Raw genomic sequence first — 15,242 nt, 5'->3', positions numbered from 1 at the left:
AACCCACAGAAAAGGAGAGAGGGGGAACACAAGGGAGAATGGAATCTCATCCACTGAAGACAGATTCCAGACCTGTTCTCTCATACTGCTGTCTGTTTATTCTGGTGACTTGGCCATGCGTCGTGTGCTGATGATATTAGGAAAGCTGAAACCAGCAGCACCTAGCCTGACCTGCTCAGCATTCAAATGCGACCAGCCAGCCACCTGCCACCAAACTGACCAAAGTGTTGAACTTGAAAGAGGAAGAGAAATCATCTCGAATTCAGTCACTATGCTTGTTGACCATCTTTCTCTTCCCTACTGTCTTGTCAAACCACACATTTCTTTTCACTAATCAGTAAGCATTATCCTCCTTCGAGATATATTGTGCGGGGAAGATATTATACTTAAGATATAATGCATGAGGAGGTGTGGTATATGGCCAATATATCACAGCTAAGGACTGTCTTAGGCACGACGCAACGTGGAGTGCCTGGATACAGCTCTTAGCCGTGGTATATTGGCCATACACCACAAACCCCCTTGGGCCTTATTGCTGTTATAAACTGGTTACCAATGTAATTAGAGCAGTAAAAAGTAAATGTTTTGTCATACCCGTCGTATACGGTCTCATACACCATGGCTTCAGCCAATCAGTATGCAGGGCTCTTACCACCCATTTTATAATATTGCATTACTATCACGTGAAGACAAAAATGTTTTGTGGGGAGTAATAACATATAATAATAAAAGATTAACAATGAGCTTTAACACCAGGATGAGTAGTAACCACTGTAATAGCATAAAGAAGTGAACCTATTCAGTTACTCCAGAGCCATATAGTAATATACTGTATATTTAGATACTTATCTATCTAAATATATAGTTAGACCTACTCCTGTTAGTAATGATCTCAGTTCTGTAACACGGGATTCAAAGGTTCATAATAATAGACAAAAGGAAATCCCTGTCTTGCACCGCAGCGTTTTCATCCAGTGACAGTAGTAAATTCCCATAATCTCGTGATGACACGCTGATATGCACGTTCCATTAAAACTTCATAAAGCTTAAATACTCCCTGTGCCTCTCTCTGAAGGCCCCAGATGTGGAGGATAGTTTACAGCAGGATGTAGGGAAACTACATGAATGCTTCCCAATGGCACCCTATTCCCTATATTGTATAGTGCACTATTTTTTTTAAAACAGAGCCCTATGGACCCTGGTCAAAAGTAGTGCACTTTGTAGGGAATAGAGTGCCATTTGGGATGCTCAACAACTGCACAGCCTCAAGGTGTGCACTGCTTATTTCCTGCAATGTAATTGAAAACAAATGACCCTTTTCTTTCTCATCTTAATTAACTTAAAGCGGCAATCAGCAGTTGAAACCATTGCTAAGCGCTACCCCTGTTTTGGTAAAAAGCTAAAGAATGGGGCTGGAGAAATGTAACCACTCATAAACTGAGTTATGGATTGGACTGACCATCCATAATATCGCAATTATAGTTTGAACCATGTTTTCAGGCTACATTCTGTGTTTATTTAGATCTACTTTGTTTACAAACATTTGTGTAAAACAAGCTTATATTTTGGGTTCTGATGGGGTACGACAGTGGAATTAAGCTTATGTGGCATTTATAAGTTATATTCTACAAGCATCAATGGGTACATATCAATGTATATGTCTGAAAAATGGATGTAGCATCTACAGATTGGCCCTTTTAATGGTTCAATGCTGTGGTGCTTTGTTGGCCCGGTTCTCAGTTTGGGTACTGTGTAGACTGAAATGGTCTTGATCGGGGAAAATGGCTCATTAACCAACTGCTTTTCATCATTGATTCAAAACAAATCAATAGGCCAATAAATCGACTGCCTTTGCAAAATAGGATTAATTGAAGAACAGCTATTTAAAGGAGTACATATTACCTTGATGTTCTTACAGTGGATATTAGAATGACCAAACATTGACTTGCCACAGTAAAATGCTTCACACTCAGTGTGTGGGTAGTATGGGACTTGGTCTTCCATCATCCAATGAGATTGTGAGCTAACCTTATGAGCTGGCCATTTTATTCAACAGCAAATATGTGAAGCCAATTAGCCCGTCCTCCCCATTTCTCCTACCAGGTTCCACTGGCAGGACAAGAGAATCAACCCCTCATCCACCTGCCTCACCAGGCTGAATCAGGCCATGCTGTAATGCTCACAGGCTGACAGACAGGCTGACAACTTGCAGTCTTCCTGCCCTGACAGAAGAAAAGAGAGGATCATATCACTGATGATCCTTGGCAGTTTCTAGGCTGGCTGGCTCGCCCTTAAAGAAATGAGGGCGCCTGCCTGTCTGTGCTCATTCATGGTAATGAATCAGTTGAAATTCTGGCACCTTTAAAATTGGAGGCACTGCATCTCAGTGCTAGAGGCTTCACTACAGAGACCCTGGGTCGAATCCAGGCTGTATCACAACCGGCCGTGATTGAGAGTCCCATAGGGCGGTGCACAATTGGCCCAGTGTCGTCCGGGTTTGGCCGGTGTAGGCCGTCATTGTAACTAAGAATTTGTTGGTAACTGACGTGCAGAGTCAATGCAGCGTTGTTTACAAGTTGGAACACTGGAATGTGAGATGGAATCTACACCTCCATTATGATGACAAACACTCATTATTTCCTTTAATGATTTTTCAATTTGAGTGTAATTATTTCTATATAGCCTACACTTTCTCGCTCTGAACTTCTAATGCGAGTGGGGCAGGTGTGGCTTCATGACAATAGACCCAAGAGCAAACTGCTCACCGATTTGACACTCCAATGCAGTTCCATCCGCTATGCGGGAGCCAGCTATCGTCGGTTAGCACTGATCTGATTGAATCTAGGCCCAAGTCATGTTTGTCAATAAAATGTATTTGAATGCCACATTACCAAGAATATAATGATTATTGTGAGTCAATCTGGTAATGAGCATATATCCCACTGCATGCCTTTAATTTGCTTTCTGTTGTCAAATTAGATTTTCAGGACACAAAGGATAAGGAGTTGTTTCCTTTTTCTAATGAATGGGGAAACTATAGCCCAGCTGTTAATTACTGCATGGAGATCTACTGAAGCATATCTTGGCAATATGTCACTCAGCATGTTATGTGGCTTCAAATGTCCGCTGTGATACCTTCCAGACAGTGAGGGAGAAAATACATTGGTGTATTCATTAGTCGCACAGTGTAGCAAAACATTTTTCACCATAGCAGAATCTTTGCAACGAAAAAGTGTTTCTATTAGACAAATTCAGTTGGGGCCCTCCTGTTTTGTTCCATTTGCTTCCGTTTGTTTCCTTGTGAATACACACCTGGCATATCCTCATGCATCCCAGTGAATACACACCTGGCATATCTTCATGCATCTCTTAAATTGTCAAGCACTGTCAAATATCAATGTTCATTCTAATGACCAAGTTCTCTCATGAATCAAGAACAATAGAATGGCAATGGACATTACTGTAACCACTAGCAAGTTATCTGGGGTGTATTAATTAGTGCACACCGTAGCAAAATGTTTTGCATCAAAAATCTGGAAAAATTCAGGTAGGTCCCTCCCCATTTGGTTCCTAGTGAATACACCCATAGTTTGTGAAAGAGGTAGTCAATATACACTGAATGTACAAAGCATTAAGAACATCTTCCTAATATTGAGTTGCAAGAGCAGGTATTCTTAAAACGTCTCTAGGGTAGGGGTCAGCATTTGGAATTTTGGATGAAAAGCGTGCCCAAATTATACTGCCTTCTACTCAGGCCCAGAAGATAGGATATGCATATAATTGGTAGATTTGGATAGAAAACACCCTAAAGTTTGCAAAACTGTTAAAATAGTGTCTGTGGGTATAACAGAACTGATTTGGCAGGCGAAAACCTGAGAGAAATACATTCAGGAAGTAGGATTCTTTGATTGTTTGATGTTTTCTATTCAATGCCATTACAGTATCCATTGACTTAGGACTCAAATTACAGTTCCTATGCCTTCCACTAGATGTCAACAGCCTTTAGATATTGTAAGAGCAGTCTGAATGAGTGGACCCTGCCGTGTCACAGAGCTTTTTCATGTGAGTGACCGAGAGTGCCTTTCTTGTTTACCTTTTTATATTGACAACGTTATTGTCCGGTTGAAATATTATCGATTATTTAGGCTAAAAACAATCTGAGGATTGAATATAAACATTGTTTGACATGTTAAGTACTTTACGGATACAATTATGATTTTCTTGTCTGCCTGTTGTGACTGTATTTGAGCCTGTGGATTACTGAATAAAACGCGTGAACAAAACAGAGGTTTTCGGATATAAAGAGACTTTATCGAACAAAAGGAACATTTATTGAATAAATGAATGTCTTCTGAGTGCAACCATATGAAGATCATCAAAGGTAAGTGATTCATTTTATCTCTATTTCTGACTTGTGTAACTCTTCTACTTGGCTGGTTACTGTTTGTAATGATTTGTCTGCTGGGCGATATTCTCAAATAATCGTAAGGTATGCTTTCGCTGTAAAGCATTTTTGAAATCTGACACCATGGTTGGATTCACAAGAAGTTCATCTTTAAACCTAGTTAAAATAGTTGTATCTTTTCTGAACTTTTATAATGAGTATTTCTGTATTTGAATTTGGCGCTCTGCAACCTCACTGGACGTTGGCCAGGTGAGACGCTAGTGTCCCACATACCCTAGAGACATTAATGTTTTTTACACTCTGTGTATGGTTTAGTTTATATAGTTTTTGACATAGTGTATGGCAATTTGCCACCACATTTAAATCTACAAAATGTATAATCATTATGAAAAAGCTAAATTGAAACTTGAAATTGTGGGGCGAAAACATTGATATTGTGCATTTTTATAACAAATTTATAACAATTATTCATCACCATATTACCCCATTAAGATATCTCCCTAAATATCTCAGGCAAGTTACTTGGTGAGGAATAATGTCAACACTCAAGCCAGGGCCTGCCTTTGTCATACCGCACACCTGTATAGTTAGTTCACTCCCGGCCCAGTCACAACAGCTGTAGATCTCTATTGTCATTCATGAAGTGTTACTCCTCAAAAGGAATTCAGACTTTTCCCACAACTTGGGTGGCTGTGGCTAAAAGGACACACGGTTAAATAAGATCTAGATGTTGGTAGATGATATTGATCTTCAGCAGCAAGTCAAGAAGTGATCCCTTTCTTCAAACAAGCATACATTAAATAGATGCAAAGATCTAACCTGTGGTAACTGCTATAATCTTCATTTTTTGCCAGAGATGGTCTTTGTTGCTTGTATCAAAAGACCAACATACACAGTGCTGCAATAGTGACGCCTAGTGGCCATTATAAAATAGATCATTTAGAATAACTTATATACCTGAACATGTCCATCATAGTTATCTAACAAGATAGAAAAGAGGCACTGTACATCTACTGACATCCATTTAAAAAAATCTGATGTAGTTTTGATACATTGTGTCAATGTACCACTCAGATCAAACTTGGGCTTTTTGTAGATAGAAGACAATAATAGCCAAGCCGTGCTGTCAGTCTGAGCTGGAAATGTGTTGAGGAAATGCGAGAGCAGAAAATTTCAACAAACATTTTATAAATATGAAAATTTGCTTTCCTCAGGTTCTCTCTGGCTGTAGCATTCGTCACGCTCACTGCAGCAATTTCTCCTGTGCAATACAGACTCACTGAGATAAAGCCTTCCCCGCATATGAGAGTTTTAGGATTTCATTTCTGATGCAGTGACAATAGCCTGACTGACACGACTCACCTGGTACACAGTAATGGAATGCTGAAGACCTCAATTTTGGTGTCAGACCGACAGGCACCTCATACTGGCTGAAGCATTTTGTCACTGTGCACCCTTATGATTTCTCCCCTGTGTATATGTATGCCTGGATAAAGAGGTAACACTTCTACCTAGGGGGTTGTCGTAAGCAAAAAGGCGTCCCCTAAATTGACAGAATGGGGTGCACCCCCCCCCCCCCAATCTGTACTAATTGTACATTTTTGATAAAAGTGGCCAATATATTTCAACGTTATAGCGCATCATTGTCTTGTTCCAGGCAGGTATGCATGTCACATTAATCCATTGATGAACGAGAATAGTTTGTGACAGTTATCAATTAAAATGTTTAGTGACATGCTGATAGCAAGTTTTTTATTAACATAATTGGTGAAGCAAAGGGAAATTCTAAATTGATCTGGGAGAATCTAAAAAAGTTAACAGAAAGACTAACACTTCAAAAGATTAGAAATCATGGTGAATGACAATCTAACACAGGATGCAGTCGAAATAGCAATAGCCTTCAATTCCTACTTTGTTGACTCAGTCACAGAACCCCTCCACTGGTTTCTTGGACTCAGTGCTAGTGAATGACACTCAACCTGCCTTAATTATAAGGGAGGTTTCTGAGTCAGAGGTGAACAAGGTGATTAGCTCACTAAAGAACTCTAAAGCAAAAGATGTGTTTGGGCTGGACTCTACCTTTCTTAACTACAAAGAGTAACTTATTGGCCCCATTACTAAGGTCACCAACATATCTGTTGGTGAGGGGGTGTTTCCAAGGGTCTGGAAGTCGGCCAGAATAACAGCCATCTTGAAATCGGATGACCCTACTGAAGTGAGTAACTACAGGCCCATTAGTATACTACCTGTAGTGTCGAAGGTTGTTAAAGTGTGTAGTAGAGCAACTGATTGCCCACCTCAACAGCCCCTTCACATTACTCTCCATGCATCTTGCCTTCAGAGCAAAACACTCCACAGAAACGTTCAACTGCTTTCTTCTGGAAAATGTAAAGTCCAAGAAAGACAGGGGCATTGTTGGGGCTGTGTTTCTGGACCTAAGGAAGGCTTTCAATACTGTTAACCATGAGGTTATCACAAAATTGTTTCATTTCAACTTGTCCCTCCGATGCCTTGAGCTGTTGCCCATTTAGCTATGATGTGGGTGTGCCCCAATGGTTAATACTGGGGCCCCTCTTGTTCAGCTTGTACATTAATGATCTGCCTTCTGTACTAGGTCTGAAATTCAAATGTATGCAGATGATCTCACTACTGTAATGGTCCCAGTTACAAAGTGTCTCTGACTCATGTTTGTATCTCAATGTGAAGAAAAAAACTCCTTCACAGAGGGCAACTGATGCTACGGAACCAGATGGGTCAGGGGAGAAGCTCCAGGTGGTATCTGATTATGTGCCCTGGCATCATACTTTAATCCAACCTCTTAAAGCAGGTGAAGTGTAACTCATTCTAGCTAATTCCAGATTTATGCTAAATTGGTTGACTAGAGGTAGCAAAAATGTACCTCAAACCTATGATACTCCCCCACTTAATTGGGTCCAAGCTTGCTGTACATTAAAACACACTTGATAGGAAGCCCAAAAGCACTGTTACACCCTCAAAGCATAACCTCCTGAGTTGGAAAAATATTGTGCAATAGACATCTGGTGTTAAAGATCCTAAATGGCCTGACGTCGCCCTCCACTCAGTGCTTTTGTTCAACAGAAAACCCAAACCTATGGCAGCAGATCCAAGGTCTGCCATGAGGGAACTGAAGTTTCCTTAAGAGCTTCCCATGTCTGGAACACACTGCACCACCTATCACAAAAAGACATGGCTGAAGGGCAAGCAGCCTTTGAACATAATCCCTAGTTCTGTATTGCAGCATGAGGTATACAAACACTTGCTATGGATTTTGTTTTGTTAGTCTGCATACTACATTTTTTTTGGGGGGTTCTACATGACCTGTTGTGCTGAGTGTGCTCACTTCACTGCTCATTATTGTAATCGTTTTTAATAACCTGCCCAGGGACTAAGATTGAAAATTAGTCAGCTGGCTAAAACATTGATTAATGTGCACTCACCTTGTGAAAAATAACCCAGAATGCTGCATAATGGATTTATAGGGCACAACATCCGCTAAAAGATGAATGCAAGTAAGGAACCATAGGTGCACAATACCTTGGAGCTTTATTCAAAGACAACTTCAAAACATGGAAATGCCACTGGTATGCAAAAACGTACACAATACAAACCACAGTTGTACCAAAAACACACAAGCCCAAAATAAAAGAGCTTCTCTGAAGCCACTTTAAAAATACCACAGATGAGTAGATGAAAGTTCATACATTAAAAAAAGTCCTAAAACACTACCAAGAAAATTATTTAAAACAATTTAAGCAGAATGTCCTGAGATGACATGACCCCAATGCCACTGTTTCCAGGGTTATACAGTCTTCTGCTGTCCCTTCTTTCCAATCAGTGATTTATGGATATGAGGGATGACACCTGAAACAAAAACAAAGTAATTAGTGGATGCAAATAAAAGAAAAAACAGGGAAATTAGTACAAAGGCAATCGCAGTGGCAAAGACTACAACATAACTTCTGCACTTACCACCACCAGCAATCGTAGCTTTAATGAGAGAATCCAACTCTTCATCGCCTCTAATGGCCAGTTGCAAGTGACGTGGGGTGATACGCTTGACCTTCAGATCCTTTGACGCGTTTCCAGCCAGCTCCAGAACCTGAAGAGCGCGTGGGTAAATATTTGGTTACCGACTCTCGCACGAGCATATATCAATTAACTTCGATTGCATGTACAGTACTGTATGGTTTTAGTGTCATGAACCGCCACAAAGTGTTGTAAACATACAATCAGTCGCGATGTCGACCAACGTTACCTCAGCAGTCAGGTACTCAAGAATAGCCGCGCTGTACACAGCTGCAGTCGCCCCAACTCTGCCATGGCTTGTTGTTCTGGATTTCAGATGTCTGTGAATACGGCCCACTGGGAACTGGAAAGCAGAGCGGGAAACGTTAAGGCCAAGCCTGTACCCGTTCGTGCTATCCGTGATACGTCCCTACCCCACTGAAGTTAAAATGTAAAATCGTTAGGTAAGGATTGTCATCCCAAGGATCCCGAATAACACTGCCATGTGTTCAATCAAGTAGCTACCTCGCCAGCTAGTTAGCCATCAGTAAGTCAAAAAAAGATTACGAAACACCCACCACCAAGTAACTCAACTAAATAGTATCGGTTTGCCAACATTTAAACGTTCGCTACATAAGTTCCAAATTAACAAGTAACTGCGTTACCTTGCCACACGTTTACCAGAATTGTTGGCGCTAGCATTGTTAGCATGTAATGAATGACTGATGTACTCACCTGCAAACCGGCTCTCTGTGAGCGCGAAATGGCCTTCGTCTTAGTTTTCCCGGAGTCTTTTCCAGCCTTGCCACCAGCCTATAATATTAGACATTGATGAAGTATATTTATATTTATGTATTGAGAAATTGATGCAATATACATGTATTTTTAATTAGCCAGTTTATTCGGCAGCGCGTGCTATGGTTGATAGCCAGGCGACTCACATTGCTAAGGTTAGTTACCTAACGTAACTAGCTAACATTAGCTACAGAATAACTTTAGCGAATACATGTTTCTCGAATACAGGCTAATCCTCACGTTGCACTCGTTCAACAAAGTGATAGATTCAGCAACGAAGAATATATATTTTTTAAATAATTAAAAATACCATTGTATAAGATGTCCCTGCTATTTGCAGTTGCACAGATCTTCCACGACTATTTGTCTAGTTTGAACAAGTAGTCCCGCCTTAGATTGCCATTTATTTATTGAGAGGACCTTGATCCGGGACTTTGCATGGAAGAAGCCAGCCAATCAACTCTCGAATAATTTTTTGGGCCATGGCTCTTAGCCAATCACACTGTAAAAGTGCTCACTGTGCGGGAATTTGACACGTAATTTCTCATTGCATGTTGGATAAAGTAGTTTCTATTTTATTCTCAAATTTATTTAGCATACTTTATAGCAGAGAATTACATAACTTCTGTTTATGCTATGTGTGGACCTAACAGTTTTATTGAAATTAAATAGCCCAAAAATATATCTTATTAATAATCAACCAGTGTAAAAAATGTCTTTATGAAACATCAGTTGATAAATCAATTGATTTATTGAGAAAAAAAACATGATTGATTACAATTCACAAACTGAAATAGGCCTACTGAGTAACTACAGAGTGCTGGATATCCATCTCATTGAGATAAAAACTCTCCGAACAATGCATATCTACAATAAAGGCAATGTTTATTAAAGTGCCCTTCCTTTCTATGAACAACTATACCATTGTCAAGTTATATATAGGGTTTGGGGTTAAAATAGTGTTAGGAGCTAAGCTTAAAATATGCTGAACAAAAATATAAAAGCAACATGTAACAATTTTGATGATTTTGATATTCATTAGGCCTTAATCAATGGATTCAATCTGGGTTGGCGTGGGCCTGGGAGGGCATAGGCCAACCCACTGGGGAGCAAGGTCCAGCCTATCAGAATGAGTTTTTCCACACAAAAGGGCTTTGTTACAGCCATAAATACTCCACAGCTTTTGATATCCCACACCTGGATGGATTATCTTGGAAAATGAGAAGTGCTCACTAACAGGGATGTAAAGAATTTGTGCACAGTATTCCAGAGAAATAAGATTTGTGTGCATAAGGAACATTTCTGGGATCTTTTATTTCAGCTCACGAAACATGTGCAACACTGTACATGTTTCGTTGATATTTTTGTTCAGTGTTTGTTAAGCTGATTGAAGCTATGGTATACTAGAGATACCTAAAGTTTCTCATGCACTCTCCAACAATCAATAATTCAAGCATTCCTTCCTTTGTAATGCAGTAAAGCACCATTGTCCTAGACACATACCCTGCCCGTTTTATAAGAGGGAAGGGGACAGTTGATTCTCAATAAAGGTCAGTTAAATGCCTGCACACCTCTGAATAGAGTTTAAATGGCTACCCATTTTCAACAGTGACCCCATAATGGTTCTGATGCCAACAGCTGCTATCATTGGATAAGGAAGGTATTGTGTAGCCATGACCAAACCCATCCGCTCAACCATCTGCCTGTTTATTTCTGTTGGAAAAAGCTCTCTGAACTGGCTCCATTGGGGCTGTGCAGCAAAGCGTCCTGGCACACTGGGTTCCCTATGGGAGGAAGGAAAGTGGAGCCACTTCCTTCCCACTTCCTGTCCACATTGGTCAAATTGCCTTAACATCAGACATGGGTGGAAACCATTTGGTGAAAGAAGCAAAGCGTATTGGTCACCCTGCTAGACAAGCAACACCTTGAAATGTTTATTTTTTATTTTTAAGAAAGAAAGTGGCACATCAACAATGTTGATGACAGAACACAAATACTTTCCGTTTATACAATTTCCTTCTAATTCAGGGATGTAATTTCCGTCATGCAATAAAAATAGATGTTATGCATAACTGTAATATTTCCATTCCCCCACAAGATGGCAGTAGGTTAATAGTGTTTCCATTGCTGAGAACGATCTTTACTCTTTGCCTTTACTATCAATGGGAGGAGAATGCTTAGGGTCCTTACAGATAATTTGCCTTTACTTTCAATTGGAGGAGAATGCTTAGGGCCCGTGCAGATTGTTTGCCTTTACTGTCAATGGGAGGAGAATGCTTAGGGCCCTTATAGATAGATAGCCTTTACTGTCAATTGGAGATGAATGCTTAGGGCCCTTACAAATCGTTTCTGTTCCAGTACAGCACTAATACTGTAGTTTAAATAGTTTGTTGGAAACCCAATTCCGTATTTGAAATGTTTTTATTTCTATTCAGTTCTGGCTTCGTTCCACTCTGTCATGTATGGTCCAGTTGTGTAGTAACTGGGATATTGCTGGGATATTCCGATGACATTGAGGAATACACCACATCAGTCCCCACAGTGACTGTACGTACATACCCCATATCCCTGTACGTACGTACATACCCCAACCAGAAGCCATAGATTACAGGCAACATTCACACTGAGCTGCCGCTTTCAAGGTGCGGGACTCTAACCCGGAAGCTTACAAGAAATCCCACTATGCCCTGCGACGAACCATCAAACAGGCAAAGCGTCAATACAGGGCTAAGATTGACTACACCGGCTCCGACACTCGTCGGATGTGGCAGGGCTTGCAAACTATTACAGACTACAAAGGGAAGCACAGCCGTGAGCTGCCTAGTGACACGAGCCTACCAGACGAGCTAAATCACTTCTATGCTCGCTTCGAGGCAAGCAACACTGAGGCATGCATGAGAGCATCAGCTGTCCCGTACGACTGTGTGATCACGCTCTCCGTAGTCGATGTGAGTAGGACGTTTAAACAGGTCAACATACACAAGGCTGCGGGGCCAGACGGATTACCAGAACGTGTGCTCCGGGCATGTGCTGACCAACTGCCAGGTGTCTTCACTGACATTTTCAACATGTCCCTGATTGAGTCTGTAATACCAACATGTCTCAAGCAGACCACCATAGTCCCTGTGCCCAAGAACACACAGGCAGCCTGCCTAAATGACTACAGACGCATAGCACTCACAACCATAGCCATGAAGTGCTTTAAAAGGCTGGTAATGGCTCACATCAACACCATTATCCCAGAAACCCTAGACCCACTCCAATTTGCATACCGCTCAAACAGATCAACAGATGATGCAATCTCTATTTTACTCCACACTGCCCTTTCCCACCTGGACAAAAGGAACACCTATGTGAGAATGCTATTCATTGACTAAAGCTCAGCGTTCAACACCACAGTACCCTCAAAGCTCATCACTAAGCTAAGGAACCTGGGACTAAACACCTCCCTCGCAACTGGATCCTGGACTTCCTGACGGGCTGCCCCCAGGTGGTAAGGGTAGGTAGCAACACATCTGCCACGCTGATCCTCAACACTGGAGCTCCCCAGGGGTGCATGCTCAGTCCCCTCCTGTACTCCCTGTTCACCCACGACTGCATGGCCAGGCACGACTCCAACACCATCATTAAGTTTGCTGACGACACAACAGTGGTAGGCCTATAGGGAGGAGTTCAGGGACCTGGCCGGGTGGTGCCAGAATAACAACCTATCCCTCAACGTAACCAAGACCAAGGAGATGATTGTGGACTACAGGAAAAGGAGCACCGAGCACGTCCCCATTCTCATCGACGGTGCTGTAGTAGAGCAGGTTGCGAGCTTCAAATTCCTTGGTGTCCACATCAACAACAAACTAGAATGGTCCAAACACACCAAGACAGTCGTGAAGAGGGCACAACAAAGCCTATTCCCCCTCAGGAAACTAAAAAGATTTGGCATGGGTCCTGAGATCCTCAAAAGGTTCTACAGCTACAACATCGAGAGCATCCTGACCGGTTGCATCACTGCCTGGTACGGCAATTGCTCGGCCTCAGACCGCAAGGCACTTCAGAGGGTAGTGCGTACGGCCCAATACATCACTGGGGCAAAGCTGCCTGACATCCAGGACCTCAACACCAGGTGGTGTCAGAGGAAGGACCTGAAAATTGTCAAAGACTCCAGCCACCCCAGTCATAGACTGTTCTCTCTACTACCGCATGGCAAGCGGTACCGGAGTGCCAAGTCTAGGACAAAAAGGCTTCTCAACAGTTTTTACCCCCAAGCCATAAGACTCCTGAACAGGTAAACAAATGGTTACCCAGACTATTTGCATTGTGTGCCCCTCCCCAACCCTCCTTTTACGCTGATGCTACTCTCTGTTTACTCTCTGTTTATCTTATATGCATAGTCAGTTTAACTATACATTCATGTACATACTACCTCAATTGGCCCGACCAACCAGTGCTCCCGCACATTGGCTAACCGGGCTATCTGCATTGTGTCCCACCACCCGCCAACCCCTCTTTTTTACACTACTGCTACTCTCTGTTCATCATATATACATAGTCAATTTAACCATACCCACATGTACAGACTAACCGGTGTCTGTATATAGCCTTGCAACTCTTATTTTCAAATGTCTTTTTACTCTTGTTTTAATTCTTTACTTACTTACCTACACACGCACACATACTTTTTTGATCCGCACTATTGGTTAGAGCCTGTAAGTAAGCATTTCACTGTAAGGTCTACACCTGTTGTATTCAGCGCACGTGACAAATAAACTTTGATTTGATTTGTATGGCCCAGTTGTGTAGTAACTGGGATATTGTTGACCCATGGACAGTTTCCTCCCATTCCAACTTTTGACTTCTCAAAACATCCTGACCCATTTACCCATTGTGCCGTGGTTTTCAGCTTGTTACTTATTTACAATGGTTAAGCATTATCCAGGAGTTGGGCAATTATTTTACCATTTTTAAATGGCACCAATTGCGGTATGGGTTCAGGACGGCCTAGATTCAGGTCCTCATTTTTTTGCCAAAAGAGACCGTACTGTATGACTCAAAATAATTGTTGCATTTATCAAAAGAGCTTCAATGGTGTGACATCCTGCTTGGATTTAGAGAGTGCTGTGAAATGGACCTTTTGGCCTCCTACCACAACACACCGACTTTAGGCATTTCAGGAAAGTAATGGGTTCAGAGGCAGAGATGTCATGCAGTGCATGACATGCAAAAAATGTTGCACTCATTGCCAAATGTGATGTATTTTAATTGATTATTCATTAAAGAAACAATATCTTTCTAAATGTGGAGCGCACAATTGGATAAAACTGAGGGGGCCTGCGCAGTTGCAATGAGCATGACCCAGTTCAGAGGAACTAATGCAGCTACGGGGCGGCAGGTAGCCTAGTGGTTAGAGCATTGGGCCAGTAACCAAAAGGTTGCTAAATCAAATCCCTGAGCTGATAAGGTGAAAATATGTCATTCTGCCCCTGAACAAGGCAGTTAACCCACTATTCCTATTCGCCATTGTAAGTAAGAATTTGTTCTTAGCTGACTTGCCTAATTAAATATATACATATATTTTTTAAACTAACATCTCCAGGCATAAGCAACATAAACAGTCAGGTTTTTTTTAGGAACTCAGTCAGGGTCTCAACTTACTGTTGAGAGTTACAATAGTAGAATACACAAGGTGCAAGTTCATCAACATGGCATAAGTCATGGCAAAATGGGTAAAATTGCTGGAAATTAGCTTTCAATTTTCTTATTTACTTAAAAAGTCTCCCTTAGGGCCCCAAAAAAGGTTAGGCGCAGCCCTGCTCCAATCGAAAGAGCAAATCAATATAGATCCTCCAGGAGCAAACAGGTTGCCCCAATAAAATTAGGAAATAGATTTAGAATAGAATAGATATATATATATATAAAAATCTCTGACTTTTATTTATATATATATATTACAGCTTTTTTCTTACATATACATACATTTTACATACATGGTACTTTTATATATAACAACAATACATTACCAAAC

At 41.3% G+C, this 15,242-nt stretch overlaps 1 protein-coding gene across 1 annotated transcript; it reads right to left on the bottom strand.

Annotated features, from left to right (window-relative positions):
- Nucleotides 1-7,950: 7,950 nt before the first annotated feature.
- On the bottom strand, nt 7,951-9,634 carry LOC124014021 (histone H2A.Z). The gene is made up of 5 exons (XM_046328661.1): nt 9,537-9,634; nt 9,167-9,244; nt 8,682-8,795; nt 8,396-8,525; nt 7,951-8,287 (listed from the first exon to the last, which is right to left on the bottom strand). The coding sequence occupies exons 1-5, from the start codon at nt 9,537-9,539 to the stop codon at nt 8,226-8,228; spliced, it is 387 nt and encodes a 128-aa protein (XP_046184617.1). The 5' UTR covers nt 9,540-9,634; the 3' UTR covers nt 7,951-8,225.
- Between the last annotated feature and the right edge of the window lie 5,608 nt (nt 9,635-15,242).

The sequence above is a fragment of the Oncorhynchus gorbuscha genome, linkage group LG25 (genome assembly GCF_021184085.1).
Source record: "Oncorhynchus gorbuscha isolate QuinsamMale2020 ecotype Even-year linkage group LG25, OgorEven_v1.0, whole genome shotgun sequence".
NCBI classification, from domain to species: Eukaryota; Metazoa; Chordata; class Actinopteri; order Salmoniformes; family Salmonidae; genus Oncorhynchus; species Oncorhynchus gorbuscha.
The sequence above is the reverse complement of the archived record's forward strand: the minus strand, read 5'-3'. Positions and strand labels throughout refer to the sequence as shown.

Excerpts from the sequence above, each read along its gene's own strand:
- LOC124014021 (XM_046328661.1), bottom strand. Across the intron at positions 8,526-8,681 it reads TTGAGTACCTGACTGCTGAG|GTTCTGGAGCTGGCTGGAAA; the intron begins GTAACGTTGGTC and ends CGCGCTCTTCAG. Across the intron at positions 8,288-8,395 it reads AGCTACGATTGCTGGTGGTG|GTGTCATCCCTCATATCCAT; the intron begins GTAAGTGCAGAA and ends TTTTTGTTTCAG.